Source organism: Lampetra planeri, chromosome 3 (assembly GCF_965212315.1).
Source record: "Lampetra planeri chromosome 3, kcLamPlan1.2.h2, whole genome shotgun sequence".
Lineage (NCBI taxonomy): Eukaryota > Metazoa > Chordata > Hyperoartia > Petromyzontiformes > Petromyzontidae > Lampetra > Lampetra planeri.
Genome location: NC_136109.1, coordinates 149794 through 166698, shown reverse-complemented (window position 1 = coordinate 166698; position 16905 = coordinate 149794). Strand labels below are relative to the sequence as shown.

At 50.1% G+C, this 16905-nt stretch overlaps 5 protein-coding genes and 2 pseudogenes across 7 annotated transcripts; all 7 read left to right on the top strand.

Moving 5' to 3' along the window:
• The first annotated feature begins 2305 nt into the window (after positions 1-2305).
• LOC144734960 (histone H1 pseudogene) lies at positions 2306-3092 on the top strand (annotated as a pseudogene). The gene has a single exon (XR_013588576.1). The product of XR_013588576.1 is annotated as a histone H1 pseudogene (transcript).
• A 1040-nt stretch (positions 3093-4132) lies between these two features.
• On the top strand, positions 4133-4545 carry LOC144735024 (histone H4). Its single transcript, XM_078617434.1, has one exon. The coding sequence runs from the start codon at positions 4182-4184 to the stop codon at positions 4491-4493; it is 312 nt and encodes a 103-aa protein (XP_078473560.1). The 5' UTR covers positions 4133-4181; the 3' UTR covers positions 4494-4545.
• A 789-nt stretch (positions 4546-5334) lies between these two features.
• On the top strand, positions 5335-5977 carry LOC144735008 (histone H2B type 3-B-like). The gene has a single exon (XM_078617433.1). The coding sequence runs from the start codon at positions 5372-5374 to the stop codon at positions 5771-5773; it is 402 nt and encodes a 133-aa protein (XP_078473559.1). The 5' UTR covers positions 5335-5371; the 3' UTR covers positions 5774-5977.
• A 114-nt stretch (positions 5978-6091) lies between these two features.
• On the top strand, positions 6092-7457 carry LOC144734992 (histone H3). Its single transcript, XM_078617432.1, has one exon. The coding sequence runs from the start codon at positions 6614-6616 to the stop codon at positions 7022-7024; it is 411 nt and encodes a 136-aa protein (XP_078473558.1). The 5' UTR covers positions 6092-6613; the 3' UTR covers positions 7025-7457.
• A 293-nt stretch (positions 7458-7750) lies between these two features.
• Positions 7751-8617, top strand: LOC144735054 (histone H2A-like). Its single transcript, XM_078617443.1, has one exon. It carries the CDS (start codon positions 7915-7917, stop codon positions 8293-8295), a length of 381 nt encoding a protein of 126 aa, XP_078473569.1. The 5' UTR covers positions 7751-7914; the 3' UTR covers positions 8296-8617.
• Positions 8618-12561: 3944 nt separating this feature from the next.
• LOC144734976 (histone H1 pseudogene) lies at positions 12562-14150 on the top strand (annotated as a pseudogene). Its single transcript, XR_013588577.1, has one exon. The product of XR_013588577.1 is annotated as a histone H1 pseudogene (transcript).
• A 375-nt stretch (positions 14151-14525) lies between these two features.
• On the top strand, positions 14526-14938 carry LOC144735040 (histone H4). Its single transcript, XM_078617435.1, has one exon. It carries the CDS (start codon positions 14575-14577, stop codon positions 14884-14886), a length of 312 nt encoding a protein of 103 aa, XP_078473561.1. The 5' UTR covers positions 14526-14574; the 3' UTR covers positions 14887-14938.
• Positions 14939-16905: the final 1967 nt, after the last annotated feature.

Here is a 16905-nt window from a genome sequence, read left to right as displayed (position 1 = left end):
GACGTGTGCCCGGGGTTGGTCTTGGAACGAGTATTGCTGTGCGTTGGTGAAAACAGGACCCTGCGGGGTGGGCTGGTAGGAACGAATAACCAAAGAATATAAACATAATGTATTATTACACTTGTTTAGCCAGGAAAGCCCCACTGAGACTAAAGGTTTTTGTAGGGTCCTGCCAAGTGTTTGCAGTAGGGGGCGATGTTGCTACACTGAATCGGACGATACGAAGGGAGAGTGTGAGGCCTAGGTCTAGGCTTTAGGCCTAGCTGTAGGCTTTAGGGCGCCGTGAGTTAATTTTTAATTTACCTGTTTTTATAATTTATGTAAAAGCTTTAAATTTAAATGTTTCTATTTAAAAGCATCAGGGAATGTAACATTGTTAAACATAACTCCCTTGCACACACGCAGGGGAACAATACGAAGGGAGAGTTTGAGGCGTTCGAGGCTTGAGGCCTAGCTGTAGGCTTTAGGCCGCCGAGAGTTAATTTTTAATTTAAATGTTTTTATTATTCATGTAAAAGCTTTAAATTTAAATGTTTATATTTAAAAGCATCAGGGAATGTAACATTGTTAAACATTAACTCCCTTGCACACACGCAGGGGTACGATACGAAGTCAGACTTTGAGGCCCAGTTCTAGGCTTTAGGCCTAGCTGTAGGCTTTAGGGCGCTGTGAGTTTTTTTTTATTTAATTTCAAAGTTTTAATTAAAAGCTATCTCAGGGAATTATAAGGGAATGTTACACGTGTTTAGCCAGGAAAACCTCATTAATGTAAATGTTTTAATTAAAAGCTATCTTAGGGAATTATAAGGGAATGTTACACTTGTTTAGCCAGGAAAGTATCACAGAGTCTAAAGGTTTTTGTAGGGTCATGCCAAGTGTCTGCAATAGGGGGCGATGTTGCTACACGGACGGACGGACGGACGATATAATCTATTGTAGGCTGGTCCACTTCGTTGCTACCAGTATAAAGAAGTGCATAAACCATTCTACGACTCCTCTTCACATGCGCGTGGAATGAATGATTCTTGCATTCGTTCTAGATTTGAAGCTTTCGTGACTGCAATGATTCATACTCTTAGGTTTTTTCGGTAAAGTCACGTAGGTAAAACAATAATAATACATAATTTAAATAATATAAATAATAATTTAAATAATAAATCAGGGGGGGGCAGAGGGGGGGGGGGGCCTTATCTGAATGTGGTTGCCGGGGAGTGGCGTGGGGTGTCGGGGCTAAAAGGGAACAAATGAGCACATCAGCTCAGGGTTGTGGCCAGTGTTAGCTGATAGTAAGCATAAAAGTACTGGTAAACGCTGGGGATGTCAACACTCGGTAAAGTATAATATTACCTGTCAAATAAGATGGTACAAATATGTGTAGTTAAATATTTTTACATGGTTAATAACATCTTTCCAATGATTACTCATTCGTGTTACTTAGTGCAGTAAATACGTGTTACTTATTGCAGTAAAAACAACTCATCGCATGAACCATCCTGCGCTCCTAGAATATCAACTCTGTCGGTGCATTAAACGTAAGATTATATATGTTCTTTAAACATTCGACTGCGGAGTCACTTGAGTTGAATTTGAGTGGTGATAATTGTGCACCGTGCCTCGATCTTGTTCAAGGCGCGCGACCCTTCTGCAGTGCGTGAGCTACTCACCTCTTGCCACGTAACATGTTAAACTTTCTATTTAATGTCGGTTAATTTTGAGTAATTTTCTTCAGTTTGTTGTCCATCTGAAAATCCATATATTTATTAATTTCAAAGTTCGATTAAAACGTCCAGTTAAAAGTTCGGTGACAAGGGACGGTTGGCATGGCGCGCAGTCCTCACCATAGCGCGAGAGGAGGAATCGCGAGCGCGCGAGGCAAAACTTAAATAGAAAATATTTCGTTGGAATTAAATATGAGTAGTCTGTTGAAGCATCTTGTCTTGCAAAACATTCGAGTGTGTTTTAAATAGTGTTCATCATTAACACTTTTGAAAAACGACAATCATCATATCTCGCCCTGACCGAACAATGTCTCCCAAATGTTGGTTGTTCACTTGTTTTGAATTATAATTTATATCGTGAGCATTGTCGTATATTGCATAAGTAACGTACATTAAAGAAGTGATCTTCGTGATAATGTATCAACTATATGCATGTAAGTATGAACGTTACGGGAGTAATCGAGCCCAAAGGCAGGCGTGATAAACACAGTGAGTATGGTGGCAACTTCCTCACTAGATCTGAGTGCTGGATGATCTCAGCGACGTCCGCATTCAGTACGCCGCTTCTATAATAACCTCGGGCCTGGAGGACGCTCGGTTTGAATCCGTGAGAGCGCTGATTTCGATTTCAAAGAGGCGAGGCGATAAAAGCGACGTTTTGAGATGGCGGAAACTGCTCCTGCTCAACCACCAGCTGCGGCTACTTCAGCGCCTAAAAGCCCCAAGAAGAAGCGCGCCTCTCCAAAGTCCAAGAAGGTCGGCCCCAGCGTGTCCGAGCTCATCCTCAAGGCTCTGGCCAGCAGCAAGGAGAGGAACGGCGTGTCTCTTCCTGCGCTCAAAAAGTCGCTTGCTGCCGGAGGATACGACGTGGAGAAGAACAATGCCCGCGTGAAGTTGGCCATCAAGAAGCTCGTGGCCAAAGACGCCGTGGCGCAAGTGAAGGGCAGCGGTGCATCTGGCTCTTTCAAACTCAACAAGGAAAAGGCTGCCGCAAAGGCGAAGCCCAAGTCGTCAACATCAAAGCCCGCAGCTAAAAAGCCCGCGGCAGCCAAGAAGGTGAAGAAGCCCGCGGCAGCCAAGAAGACCGCGCCCAAGAAGTCTCCCAAGAAAGCAAAGAAGCCCGCGGCTGCCAAGTCGGCCAAGAGCCCCAAAAAGGTGAAGTCGGCTGTTAAGCCCAAGAAGGTGGCGAAGAGCCCAGCCAAGCCCAAGGCTGCGAAGCCCAAGGTCGCTAAGCCCAAGACCGTCAAGGCCAAGGCCGCCAAACCCAAGGTGGCCAAGCCCAAGAAGGCCGCGGCCAAGCCCAAGAAGACTGCGCCAAAGAAGTGAATCCGATCGGACGATGCTCGATTCACTCCACCTCAACGGCTCTTTTCAGAGCCACCCACTTAGTAAAAAAAAGTGAACCAGGTGCTGCTGCGCTTCAATTAGTTAATCGTTAACACATGGCAGTGTATTACGTTGCTGTTGAATGCGTGCCATATTCTGTAAGTCAAACCCATTTACGGCGTGGCGATGGTTGCTCGCCTTGACTCGGCCCTGATCAAGGAGCTCGACGCTTGGTGCAGTTCAATCGTGAGGATTTGTGTAGATTGGATAAGTTTCGTACATTCGCCAAATTAACTGTATAACATTTTACCCACTCGATGTGTTTTAAGCATTGATGTGATGGGAGTAATCGAGCCCGAAAGCAGTAATCATAAACACAGGCGGGGCGGGTGGCAGCTCCCTCACTCGAACTGGGTGCAGAGTAATGTCAGCGACGTCAGCATTCTCGCTGGCGATTCTAATCTAAATCCAGATTCAAATCGATGCATTCTTGACGAACCTCCAATTTTGATTATGTGTTGCACCTCTTCATTCCGTCATCATGTTACTGGTGCCAAATATGGAATTTAGTCTAAAAATGTATTGATTCCAGACAGCTTTACTCAATTTGCCTTCATTCGCTCGTTCTCGCCTTTTCACTTTGTTTTTGTTTTGTAAACATTGCGGTGCACCATCTAAACTTCTCTATTAAAATAAATGTCTTTCTTACTTTGGGAGAACTAGTTGGTGACGTTCACTCAACTATTGTGTTGGAAGCCGTTTAGCTTCACACGATTATAAAGTTAGTTCATCTTGTTCACTTGAAAACAAGACCTTACACCGATTATTCACTCCACGTGCAATCTTGCAACAGATTGCGTTCCTCTCGCGTTCGCTGCGGGTGTGCCAATATCATTACAGAGTGCTTCGAAGAAGGGTCATTGCCCAAAACGTCGCATATTGTACATGTCACGGAAGTGTTTTTGACGACGGTGGAGGGTTTTCTTCGTCACAGAGGTTAAATGTCGAAGGTTTAAGGCGGAGCCATCGCGGAGGGCAGGGGTGGTCGGTGACGTCACCACGCTTCGGATATAAAGGTGGCTGCTGCTGCAAGCTGAGCGCGCATGTCTCTCGCGTGCTTTGTCAGAAGTAGTCGCAATGTCTGGACGCGGTAAAGGCGGTAAGGGGCTCGGCAAGGGAGGCGCAAAACGCCATCGCAAGGTGCTGCGCGACAACATCCAGGGCATCACCAAGCCCGCCATCCGCCGCCTCGCTCGCCGCGGCGGTGTGAAGCGCATCTCGGGCCTCATCTACGAGGAGACCCGCGGCGTCCTGAAGGTCTTCCTTGAGAACGTCATCCGCGACGCCGTCACCTACACGGAGCACGCCAAGCGCAAGACCGTCACCGCCATGGACGTGGTCTACGCCCTCAAGCGCCAGGGCCGCACTCTCTACGGCTTCGGAGGCTGAGCGCCCATCTCTCGCACATTAAGCCAACCCAAAGGCTCTTTTCAGAGCCACCCACCTCTTCGAAACTGCTTGCGCCAGTGTTGCCAAACACTTTCTAAATGGAGCACATGTCCTGGGTTATTGCGCGCCAATTCCTCGTGAGCGTGGTGGACGTTTGCTTGTTGAGTTGGCGAATCTTCATCTGCTTCCACATGAATGAAAGAAATCATGATATTCACGACACGTCACATTTAACAAGGCGTAATTCTTGAACGCATTAATACAGTACCCATTTCTGGTATTTTTGCGTGAATAATTTCCAGCTGCAGCCGATTCCGATATTACGTAGAGCATTTGGCGCCACAATCTTACAGCACACTCGTCCTAATTGACGTAGCGTGCCGGAACGCTAATCTCCACCTGTACAGCACAACAGCGAAGTTATTTTTCTCCACCGAGCGCTTGTATTTATCCAAATTGCGTTCATAAAACGCCCGTGTGCCGTATTAGACGAGTTGTGAAACAATCCTTCGTAAGAAACAAAAACACCCACACTCAAAACACAATATACTGTATTGGGTTTTCTAGTCATCCTTTTTAAAACAAAATCAATGGCCATGGCTGCAATTCACTAATATACATGTTTGGACATTACATTGTGTTATATTCACAAGTCATTTTTGCAGTAAAAACTATATTAAAGTGAACATCGCGTCCGCGTTTCTCATTGGAGGCTGATGGAGAGGGATGGTACTAAAAGAGCCACTCAGCAGCGCCGCGCACTACGATCCTCTGATTTGCATCTCGCCTCCTATAAAAGGAGCTCAACGCGCGACCGACATCCACATTCGCTTCCCGTCTGTTGTGAACTGACCCGAAGCTGCCTACGACGCGTCGACATGCCCGATCCTCCCGCATCAAAGACCGCTGGGCCGGCTAAGGTTCCTGCTCCCAAGAAGGGCTCCAAGAAGGCTGTGACCAAGGCTACGCGCAAGGATGGCAAGAAGCGACGCCACCGCAGGAAGGAGAGCTACGCCATTTACATCTACAAGGTGATGAAGCAGGTGCACCCCGATACCGGCATCTCGTCCAAGGCAATGAGCATCATGAACTCGTTCGTCAACGACATCTTTGAGCGCATCGCTTCCGAGGCGTCCCGCCTGGCGCACTACAACAAACGCTCCACCATCACCTCTCGGGAGATCCAGACCGCAGTGCGACTGCTGCTCCCCGGCGAGCTGGCCAAGCACGCCGTGTCGGAGGGCACCAAGGCCGTCACCAAGTACACAAGCTCCAAGTGAAGCCTCGACTCCACCATTAATTACAAAGGCTCTTTTCAGAGCCACCCACCTCTCCGAACCTGCTATTACCAGTCCTAGCAGGAGTACAAAACGAAACTTCCAACAAAGTCCCGGTTCACGCGGGGACATTGTTCGCTCATTGAAATGGAGAGATCGATCGCATTTTGACCTGTTTCAACGTGAATAAAAGCGATAACAATATTCATGGCACATCATATTCACCAGCAGGCATTTATTGGACTTGTTTGTCCATTGATTTCATCTGCAGCCCATTCAGATATTACATTGGATATTTGACGCCAAAACCTTGCAATGCAATATATTTAATTCGTGGTTGTATTTTCGGGCAGGAACTAACATTTTGCACGTGTACATATATGTAAAAGTAAGCGCCTAGCATGGATGACTCGTGCAGTATAATTGATGATCATCATCTCAATGCCAAGAGAATAGATATCTATCCCTGTGATCACCTCTTTCCGACATTTTTACGTATTACTGTTTCCAATGAAGTGCAGTTTCTTCACACTTTATTTAGATCATGCAGAGCACTGTAAAGTCGTTTTCGGAAAGGTGTTTGCTTGAGAAAATAACATCCGTTAAAGACATCGACGGCGCTCAAACGGTACTACTGCATCGTGATACGGCATTCTGAAATGATCCAAACTGAACATTTTGTTGATTAAGAAGAGTTGACGACTCGAGATCATTGCACGCTGCCAACCAATCAGCACGCTCCCCGTCTTCGCACGTCACGACTCCGCTGACCAGTGAGCGCGCGCTCTGGGCTACATAAGCCGCCTTCTCCCCGCTTGTGAGAATCTTTGCCCACACCAAGCCATGGCTCGCACCAAGCAGACCGCTCGCAAGTCCACGGGCGGCAAGGCCCCACGCAAGCAACTCGCCACCAAGGCGGCCCGAAAGAGCGCTCCGGCCACGGGCGGCGTCAAGAAGCCTCACCGCTACAGGCCCGGCACCGTCGCTCTGCGCGAGATCCGCCGCTACCAGAAGTCCACCGAGCTGCTCATCCGCAAACTGCCCTTCCAGCGCCTCGTCAGGGAGATCGCGCAGGACTTCAAGACCGACCTGCGCTTCCAGAGCTCCGCTGTCATGGCTCTGCAGGAGGCCAGCGAAGCGTACCTTGTCGCGCTCTTCGAGGACACCAACCTGTGCGCCATCCACGCCAAGCGCGTCACCATCATGCCCAAGGACATTCAGCTCGCCCGCCGCATTCGTGGCGAGCGCGCTTGAACGCCCAGCTCGGCCCTCAAAGCACAACACAAAGGCTCTTTTCAGAGCCACCACTTACGCATGAAAAAGCTTCCATGTGTGTCCTTCAAAGTTCGGGTGCCGGAAACCTTCGTTTGCTGGTCACGGCTCTCACGAGTCGTCAGGCGTAAGCGACAATGAAGTTCATTTTATATACCCCGCCGCTCATTTTTCAACATCACACGTTGGTGTTGTATATAAGCGTTGTGAAACCATGTTTACATAATCTACAACAAAAGGGTTATTTTGGTGAAATATATTAACTATTAAACCCAAAGATATTGGTTGATGTTGTTTCAATCCCGAGCTGATAAGAAGTTCACATTTTGCAAACTAAGAGACTGAATTATTCACGCACATATATTTTTAGGCATTGCCCGAACAGGCGGTTAAAGGAATATATATACACCGTATAGGCACGTGGGTGATCAATCACGAGCTCAAGGCTATCACAATGATTTCTTATAACCAATGAGGTCCCTCAAAATGATGATTATAATCAATAATACATTGATATTTGCGGAATCCGCTTATAAGTTTGACTTGCCAGCACGTGCCCATAAATTAACTCAATAATGCTTAAAACTTGAACCTATTAAGTACGTGTATCGCATTGTTTAATTCCTAAGATACGTGTCCGCATAAAAATATATATGGATAAAAATAATTAAAGTCAACATCGAATCCTCGCGTCCCGGCTTTTCATTGGTGGCTCAAGGAGAGGGCGGGACTCGACCGAGAGGAGCCAATCAGCAGCGGCGCGCTCTACGATCCTCGTCTCCGCTATAAAAGACGCTCCGGTGGTGCGTGTTAACGTCACAAATCGTTCGTACTTTGTCTCTATTGCTTTTTGCATCCTAGGTCCCTTAGCAATGTCTGGACGCGGCAAGACCGGTGGCAAATCTCGCGCCAAGGCAAAGTCCCGCTCTTCCCGCGCCGGCTTGCAGTTCCCCGTGGGTCGCGTTCACAGGCTGCTCCGCAAGGGCAATTACGCCCAGCGGGTCGGCGCTGGAGCACCCGTCTACCTGGCCGCCGTGCTCGAGTACCTTTCTGCCGAGATCCTCGAGCTGGCTGGCAATGCCGCCCGCGACAACAAGAAGACGAGGATCATCCCCCGACACCTGCAGCTCGCCGTGCGAAACGACGAGGAGCTCAACAAGCTCATGGGCGGCGTGACTATCGCCCAGGGCGGTGTGCTGCCCAACATCCAGGCCGTGCTGCTGCCCAAGAAGACCTCTCAGGCAAAGAAGTGAACGCGCCGCCGCCTCTACCACCACAACAACGGCTCTTTTCAGAGCCACCCACTTGCTTGCAAAGAGCTCGGACAGTCGTACACAGGGGTTTTGTTATTAATAAGGACACCGTCGTCGAGTTGCCCTCGTGCCAAATTGCTCGCAATTAAACAAATGCTCTGCTCATTCCAGTTACCCTTTATTATGTCTAATTTAGGAACGGTATTTGAGCAGCATTCCAACATTGCATCAATCATGGAACATGGTTTAGAATAAATTGGGATGCCTATTGGAAGAAAGTATCGTGTTTTTTAAAGAATAAAACTCGCTCTTTTTGAGCGGTCAGATTACATATGAAGAGGAGTCGGAGAATGGTTCAAGCACTTTAAGGGATCTGCGAGCCACCCTCACGCACCACGCAAACACGACATCTCCGCTCTCACGACAACACGCACCAATCACACGCGCGGGAAAGAGCTGGACGGGGGTGTCAGGGGTTAAAGGGCAGTGACGTCACCCGGAGCAGGCGTGCTGGACGCGGATGTGTATTGGGAGCGGAGATTGAGGAGTTAAAAGGGGCTGTGGGACGTGTGCCCGGGGTTGGTCTTGGAACGAGTATTGCTGTGCGTTGGTGAAAACAGGACCCTGCGGGGTGGGCTGGTAGGAACGAATAACCAAAGAATATAAACATAATGTATTATTACACTTGTTTAGCCAGGAAAGCCCCACTGAGACTAAAGGTTTTTGTAGGATCCTGCCAAGTGTTTGCAGTATGGGGCGATGTTGCTACACTGAATCGGACGATACGAAGGGAGAGTGTGAGGCCTAGGTCTAGGCTTTAGGCCTAGCTGTAGGCTTTAGGGCGCCGTGAGTTAATTTTTAATTTACCTGTTTTTATAATTTATGTAAAAGCTTTACATTTAAATGTTTCTATTTAAAAGCATCAGGGAATGTAACATTGTTAAACATAACTCCCTTGCACACACGCAGGGGAACAATACGAAGGGAGAGTTTGAGGCGTTCGAGGCTTGAGGCCTAGCTGTAGGCTTTAGTCCGCCGAGAGTTAATTTTTAATTTAAATGTTTTTATTATTCATGTAAAAGCTTTAAATTTAAATGTTTATATTTAAAAGCATCAGGGAATGTAACATTGTTAAACATTAACTCCCTTGCACACACGCAGGGGTACGATACGAAGTCAGACTTTGAGGCCCAGTTCTAGGCTTTAGGCCTAGCTGTAGGCTTTAGGGCGCTGTGAGTTTTTTTTTATTTAATTTCAAAGTTTTAATTAAAAGCTATCTCAGGGAATTATAAGGGAATGTTACACGTGTTTAGCCAGGAAAACCTCATTAATGTAAATGTTTTAATTAAAAGCTATCTTAGGGAATTATAAGGGAATGTTACACTTGTTTAGCCAGGAAAGTATCACAGAGTCTAAAGGTTTTTGTAGGGTCATGCCAAGTGTCTGCAATAGGGGGCGATGTTGCTACACGGACGGACGGACGGACGATATAATCTATTGTAGGCTGGTCCACTTCGTTGCTACCAGTATAAAGAAGTGCATAAACCATTCTACGACTCCTCTTCACATGCGCGTGGAATGAATGATTCTTGCATTCGTTCTAGATTTGAAGCTTTCGTGACTGCAATGATTCATACTCTTAGGTTTTTTCGGTAAAGTCACGTAGGTAAAACAATAATAATACATAATTTAAATAATATAAATAATAATTTAAATAATAAATCAGGGGGGGGCAGAGGGGGGGGGCCTTATCTGAATGTGGTTGCCGGGGAGTGGCGTGGGGTGTCGGGGCTAAAAGGGAACAAATGAGCACATCAGCTCAGGGTTGTGGCCAGTGTTAGCTGATAGTAAGCATAAAAGTACTGGTAAACGCTGGGGATGTCAACACTCGGTAAAGTATAATATTACCTGTCAAATAAGATGGTACAAATATGTGTAGTTAAATATTTTTACATGGTTAATAACATCTTTCCAATGATTACTCATTCGTGTTATGTAGGGGTCGCTAGCCCCCGAGATCCCTCCCTCGATAATACTAACGGCCGGACTAACATCATCAATCGCCCCCCCGCTGCTAAGCGAACCGCCGCTAGGCTCCTCACCCAGGGTGTGGGAGCCGTCACCCGAGGATTCCCCTCCACCGCGGGTCCGCGTAGCAGGCATGGATAACCACGCACGCGCACACCCACACACAGCTCTGCACGGCACTCACCCAACCCTGACCACTCACGTTAGGATCGCGCACCTGTGTTACACACGTCGTGAACGTGCGCGCACACACGCATACAGCTCCACACGCGATACCCACTCCTGCGCCGCTCTGCGCCGCGCTGGCCGCCCACGTTACGATCGCGCACCTTGGGCACGCCGATTACGCACGCCGAGAGCTTACGCAAGTAACGAGCGCACGCACGCGGGGCACACGCCGACACGACGACTCGTCTCCTCCCCCACTCGCGCGTGCACGTCAACACAAATATCGTACAAGGACGATTCTCCTCTCACACGGCTGCGTAGTCACGCCAACACACCAAAAGTGCTCTCCCCGGGCGTTAACGCACACACCTCCGTACCCGCACAATCGTACAGAGACCACGGCCTTTATGCGTACAACGACCACACACTCGCGAATGCAGTGCACGCTAATACCACGTTCCAAAAACACCCAACAACACGGTTTTGTTACTACGCTCGAGATTTTATTAGCCCTTGCTAACCAACCGAGCCACCCGTGTGTGTGTGCGGGACAGCAAGGCGCTTCTAACCCACACTCTGGTGCCGTGTAGCCCTATTCTATGCTGCGCTCTCTGCTAAACCGCTTTCCTACTCGTCCTTACCCCGAACTAACCCTCTCCTACGGATCCTACCCTCCGCTCTGAGGTGTTGTAAGGCGCGCAACACGATACCGTCTGTAGTCCTTGGTGACCTTGCGGCGCTCAGATCGTCCTGCAGACAATCTAGCGGCTCGCCCGATGACTCCTTCGTCGCTGACCCCGTGTCCAAACTCCAGAAGAAGAGAGTTCCCTACTGCCCCTGCGTTTTCTTTTAAACTATTCACATCAAAGGCTAGGCGCCCCCGTCCCGACCGCCTTGGTCTCTCGACCAATCCTGAGCCTAGGATTTCCCGCTCTTTTGCGATCCCGCCGGCCTTTGAACTTTCGACCAATCAGTCGTCCCGGGTCCTGATCCCAGCTATCTGCCTTGCTGACCCGTGTTTGTGTTTGTATGCGTTTCTAACTGCGGGGCTCTCTGAGCTCGCCATGGTCGTGCGATCTCAAATCCGCCCACGGCGCCGCAGTGTTACTTGGCCTGGGAAGGGTCCTGTCCAATTCCCTGGCCCTGAGAAACCGTGGGGTAACCCCCCTAGGGGGCCCTCGGGTGAAAACTCAGGGTAGGTGACCCGACCACGAGGCCCTACGTGGGTGCGGGTGCGTGTTTATGTGGGGGGGGTGATGGGGGGCAGTGCGGCGGTGGAAGCCGGGCGGCTCCCTGGCTCGGCCGAGCGGCCCCGTCGCTGTGGCACCACAGTTACTTAGTGCAGTAAATACGTGTTACTTATTGCAGTAAAAACAACTCATCGCATGAACCATCCTGCGCTCCTAGAATATCAACTCTGTCGGTGCATTAAACGTAAGATTATATATGTTCTTTAAACATTCGACTGCGGAGTCACTTGAGTTGAATTTGAGTGGTGATAATTGTGCACCGTGCCTCGATCTTGTTCAAGGCGCGCGACCCTTCTGCAGTGCGTGAGCTACTCACCTCTTGCCACGTAACATGTTAAACTTTCTATTTAATGTCGGTTAATTTTGAGTAATTTTCTTCAGTTTGTTGTCCATCTGAAAATCCATATATTTATTAATTTCAAAGTTCGATTAAAACGTCCAGTTAAAAGTTCGGTGACAAGGGACGGTTGGCATGGCGCGCAGTCCTCACCATAGCGCGAGAGGAGGAATCGCGAGCGCGCGAGGCAAAACTTAAATAGAAAATATTTCGTTGGAATTAAATATGAGTAGTCTGTTGAAGCATCTTGTCTTGCAAAACATTCGAGTGTGTTTTAAATAGTGTTCATCATTAACACTTTTGAAAAACGACAATCATCATATCTCGCCCTGACCGAACAATGTCTCCCAAATGTTGGTTGTTCACTTGTTTTGAATTATAATTTATATCGTGAGCATTGTCGTATATTGCATAAATAACGTACATTAAAGAAGTGATCTTCGTGATAATGTATCAACTATATGCATGTAAGTATGAACGTTACGGGAGTAATCGAGCCCAAAGGCAGGCGTGATAAACACAGTGAGTATGGTGGCAACTTCCTCACTAGATCTGAGTGCTGGATGATCTCAGCGACGTCCGCATTCAGTACGCCGCTTCTATAATAACCTCGGGCCTGGAGGACGCTCGGTTTGAATCCGTGAGAGCGCTGATTTCGATTTCAAAGAGGCGAGGCGATAAAAGCGACGTTTTGAGATGGCGGAAACTGCTCCTGCTCAACCACCAGCTGCGGCTACTTCAGCGCCTAAAAGCCCCAAGAAGAAGCGCGCCGCTCCAAAGTCCAAGAAGGTCGGCCCCAGCGTGTCCGAGCTCATCCTCAAGGCTCTGGCCAGCAGCAAGGAGAGGAACGGCGTGTCTCTTCCTGCGCTCAAAAAGTCACTTGCTGCCGGAGGATACGACGTGGAGAAGAACAATGCCCGCGTGAAGTTGGCCATCAAGAAGCTCGTGGCCAAAGACGCCGTGGCGCAAGTGAAGGGCAGCGGTGCATCTGGCTCTTTCAAACTCAACAAGGAAAAGGCTGCCGCAAAGGCGAAGCCCAAGTCGTCAACATCAAAGCGCGCAGCTAAAAAGCCCGCGGCAGCAAAGAAGGTGAAGAAGCCCGCGGCAGCCAAGAAGACCGCGCCCAAGAAGTCTCCCAAGAAAGCAAAGAAGCCCGCGGCTGCCAAGTCGGCCAAGAGCCCCAAAAAGGTGAAGTCGGCTGTTAAGCCCAAGAAGGTGGCGAAGAGCCCAGCCAAGCCCAAGGCTGCGAAGCCCAAGGTCGCTAAGCCCAAGACCATCAAGGCCAAGGCCGCCAAACCCAAGGTGGCCAAGCCCAAGAAGGCCGCGGCCAAGCCCAAGAAGACTGCGCCAAAGAAGTGAATCCGATCGGACGATGCTCGATTCACTCCACCTCAACGGCTCTTTTCAGAGCCACCCACTTAGTTAAAAAAAGTGAACCAGGTGCTGCTGCGCTTCAATTAGTTCATCGTTAACACATGGCAGTGTATTACGTTGCTGTTGAATGCGTGCCATATTCTGTAAGTCAAACCCATTTACGGCGTGGCGATGGTTGCTCGCCTTGACTCGGCCCTGATCAAGGAGCTCGACGCTTGGTGCAGTTCAATCGTGAGGATTTGTGTAGATTGGATAAGTTTCGTACATTCGCCAAATTAACTGTATAACATTTTACCCACTCGATGTGTTTTAAGCATTGATGTGATGGGAGTAATCGAGCCCGAAAGCAGTAATCATAAACACAGGCGGGGCGGGTGGCAGCTCCCTCACTCGAACTGGGTGCAGAGTAATGTCAGCGACGTCAGCATTCTCGCTGGCGATTCTAATCTAAATCCAGATTCAAATCGATGCATTCTTGACGAACCTCCAATTTTGATTATGTGTTGCACCTCTTCATTCCGTCATCATGTTACTGGTGCCAAATATGGAATTTAGTCTAAAAATGTATTGATTCCAGACAGCTTTACTCAATTTGCCTTCATTCGCTCGTTCTCGCCTTTTCACTTTGTTTTTGTTTTGTAAACATTGCGGTGCACCATCTAAACTTCTCTATTAAAATAAATGTCTTTCTTACTTTGGGAGAACTAGTTGGTGACGTTCACTCAACTATTGTGTTGGAAGCCGTTTAGCTTCACACGATTATAAAGTTAGTTCATCTTGTTCACTTGAAAACAAGACCTTACACCGATTATTCACTCCACGTGCAATCTTGCAACAGATTGCGTTCCTCTCGCGTTCGCTGCGGGTGTGCCAATATCATTACAGAGTGCTTCGAAGAAGGGTCATTGCCCAAAACGTCGCATATTGTACATGTCACGGAAGTGTTTTTGACGACGGTGGAGGGTTTTCTTCGTCACAGAGGTTAAATGTCGAAGGTTTAAGGCGGAGCCATCGCGGAGGGCAGGGGTGGTCGGTGACGTCACCACGCTTCGGATATAAAGGTGGCTGCTGCTGCAAGCTGAGCGCGCATGTCTCTCGCGTGCTTTGTCAGAAGTAGTCGCAATGTCTGGACGCGGTAAAGGCGGTAAGGGGCTCGGCAAGGGAGGCGCAAAACGCCATCGCAAGGTGCTGCGCGACAACATCCAGGGCATCACCAAGCCCGCCATCCGCCGCCTCGCTCGCCGCGGCGGTGTGAAGCGCATCTCGGGCCTCATCTACGAGGAGACCCGCGGCGTCCTGAAGGTCTTCCTTGAGAACGTCATCCGCGACGCCGTCACCTACACGGAGCACGCCAAGCGCAAGACCGTCACCGCCATGGACGTGGTCTACGCCCTCAAGCGCCAGGGCCGCACTCTCTACGGCTTCGGAGGCTGAGCGCCCATCTCTCGCACATTAAGCCAACCCAAAGGCTCTTTTCAGAGCCACCCACCTCTTCGAAACTGCTTGCGCCAGTGTTGCCAAACACTTTCTAAATGGAGCACATGTCCTGGGTTATTGCGCGCCAATTCCTCGTGAGCGTGGTGGACGTTTGTGGTGCCACAGCGACGGGGCCGCTCGGCCGAGCCAGGGAGCCGCCCGGCTTCCACCGCCGCACTGCCCCCCATCACCCCCCCCACATAAACACGCACCCGCACCCACGTAGGGCCTCGTGGTCGGGTCACCTACCCTGAGTTTTCACCCGAGGGCCCCTAGGGGGGTTACCCCACGGTTTCTCAGGGCCAGGGAATTGGACAGGACCCTTCCCAGGCCAAGTAACACTGCGGCGCCGTGGGCGGATTTGAGATCGCACGACCACGGCGAGCTCAGAGAGCCCCGCAGTTAGAAACGCATACAAACACAAACACGGGTCAGCAAGGCAGATAGCTGGGATCAGGAACCGGGACGACTGATTGGTCGAAAGTTCAAAGGCCGGCGGGATCGCAAAAGAGCGGGAAATCCTAGGCTCAGGATTGGTCGAGAGACCAAGGCGGTCGGGACGGGGGCGCCTAGCCTTTGATGTGAATAGTTTAAAAGAAAACGCAGGGGCAGTAGGGAACTCTCTTCTTCTGGAGTTTGGACACGGGGTCAGCGACGAAGGAGTCATCGGGCGAGCCGCTAGATTGTCTGCAGGACGATCTGAGCGCCGCAAGGTCACCAAGGACTACAGACGGTATCGTGTTGCGCGCCTTACAACACCTCAGAGCGGAGGGTAGGATCCGTAGGAGAGGGTTAGTTCGGGGTAAGGACGAGTAGGAAAGCGGTTTAGCAGAGAGCGCAGCATAGAATAGGGCTACACGGCACCAGAGTGTGGGTTAGAAGCGCCTTGCTGTCCCGCACACACACACGGGTGGCTCGGTTGGTTAGCAAGGGCTAATAAAATCTCGAGCGTAGTAACAAAACCGTGTTGTTGGGTGTTTTTGGAACGTGGTATTAGCGTGCACTGCATTCGCGAGTGTGTGGTCGTTGTACGCATAAAGGCCGTGGTCTCTGTACGATTGTGCGGGTACGAAGGTGTGTGCGTTAACGCCCGGGGAGAGCACTTTTGGTGTGTTGGCGTGACTACGCAGCCGTGTGAGAGGAGAATCGTCCTTGTACGATATTTGTGTTGACGTGCACGCGCGAGTGGGGGAGGGGACGAGTCGTCGTGTCGGCGTGTGCCCCGCTTGCGTGCGCTCGTTACTTGCGTAAGCTCTCGGCGTGCGTAATCGGCGTGCCCCAGGTGCGCGATCGTAACGTGGGCGGCCAGCGCAGCGCAGAGCGGCGCAGGAGTGGGTATCGCGTGTGGAGCTGTACGCGTGTGTGCGCGCACGTTCACGACGTGTGTAACACAGGTGCGCGATCCTAACGTGAGTGGTCAGGGTTGGGTGAGTGCCGTGCAGAGCTGTGTGTGGGTGTGCGCGTGCGTGGTTATCCATGCCTGCTACGCGGACCCGCGGTGGAGGGGAATCCTCGGGTGACGGCTCCCACACCCTGGGTGAGGAGCCTAGCGGCGGTTCGCTTAGCAGCGGGGGGGCGATTGATGATGTTAGTCCGGCCGTTAGTATTATCGAGGGAGGGATCTCGGGGGCTAGCGACCCCCACAAATTGGTGTCGGAAGCGGTACGGACCCCCGCGTTACCTCACGCTAAAATAAGACTGATATTTACCGGCCGGGGGGCCCCTTCGTGGAAGGCATTCGCCCGCAATCTCTTAGGGGCCAAGGAAATTAATGGATGGACGGACGCGCAGGCAGTACGTCAACTTAATATGAATCTTGATGGGCGGGCAGCCGATTTTGTAGAAGCGTTACCCGCGAGCGCACAGACACAGCTAGAGGAGCTGATGCGCCGACTCGATCAGCGTTTTGGCACGCGTGACGAGGAGGAAGCAAAATCGGCCTTAGAGGCGCGCCGTCGCCAACCTGGCGAAGATCTC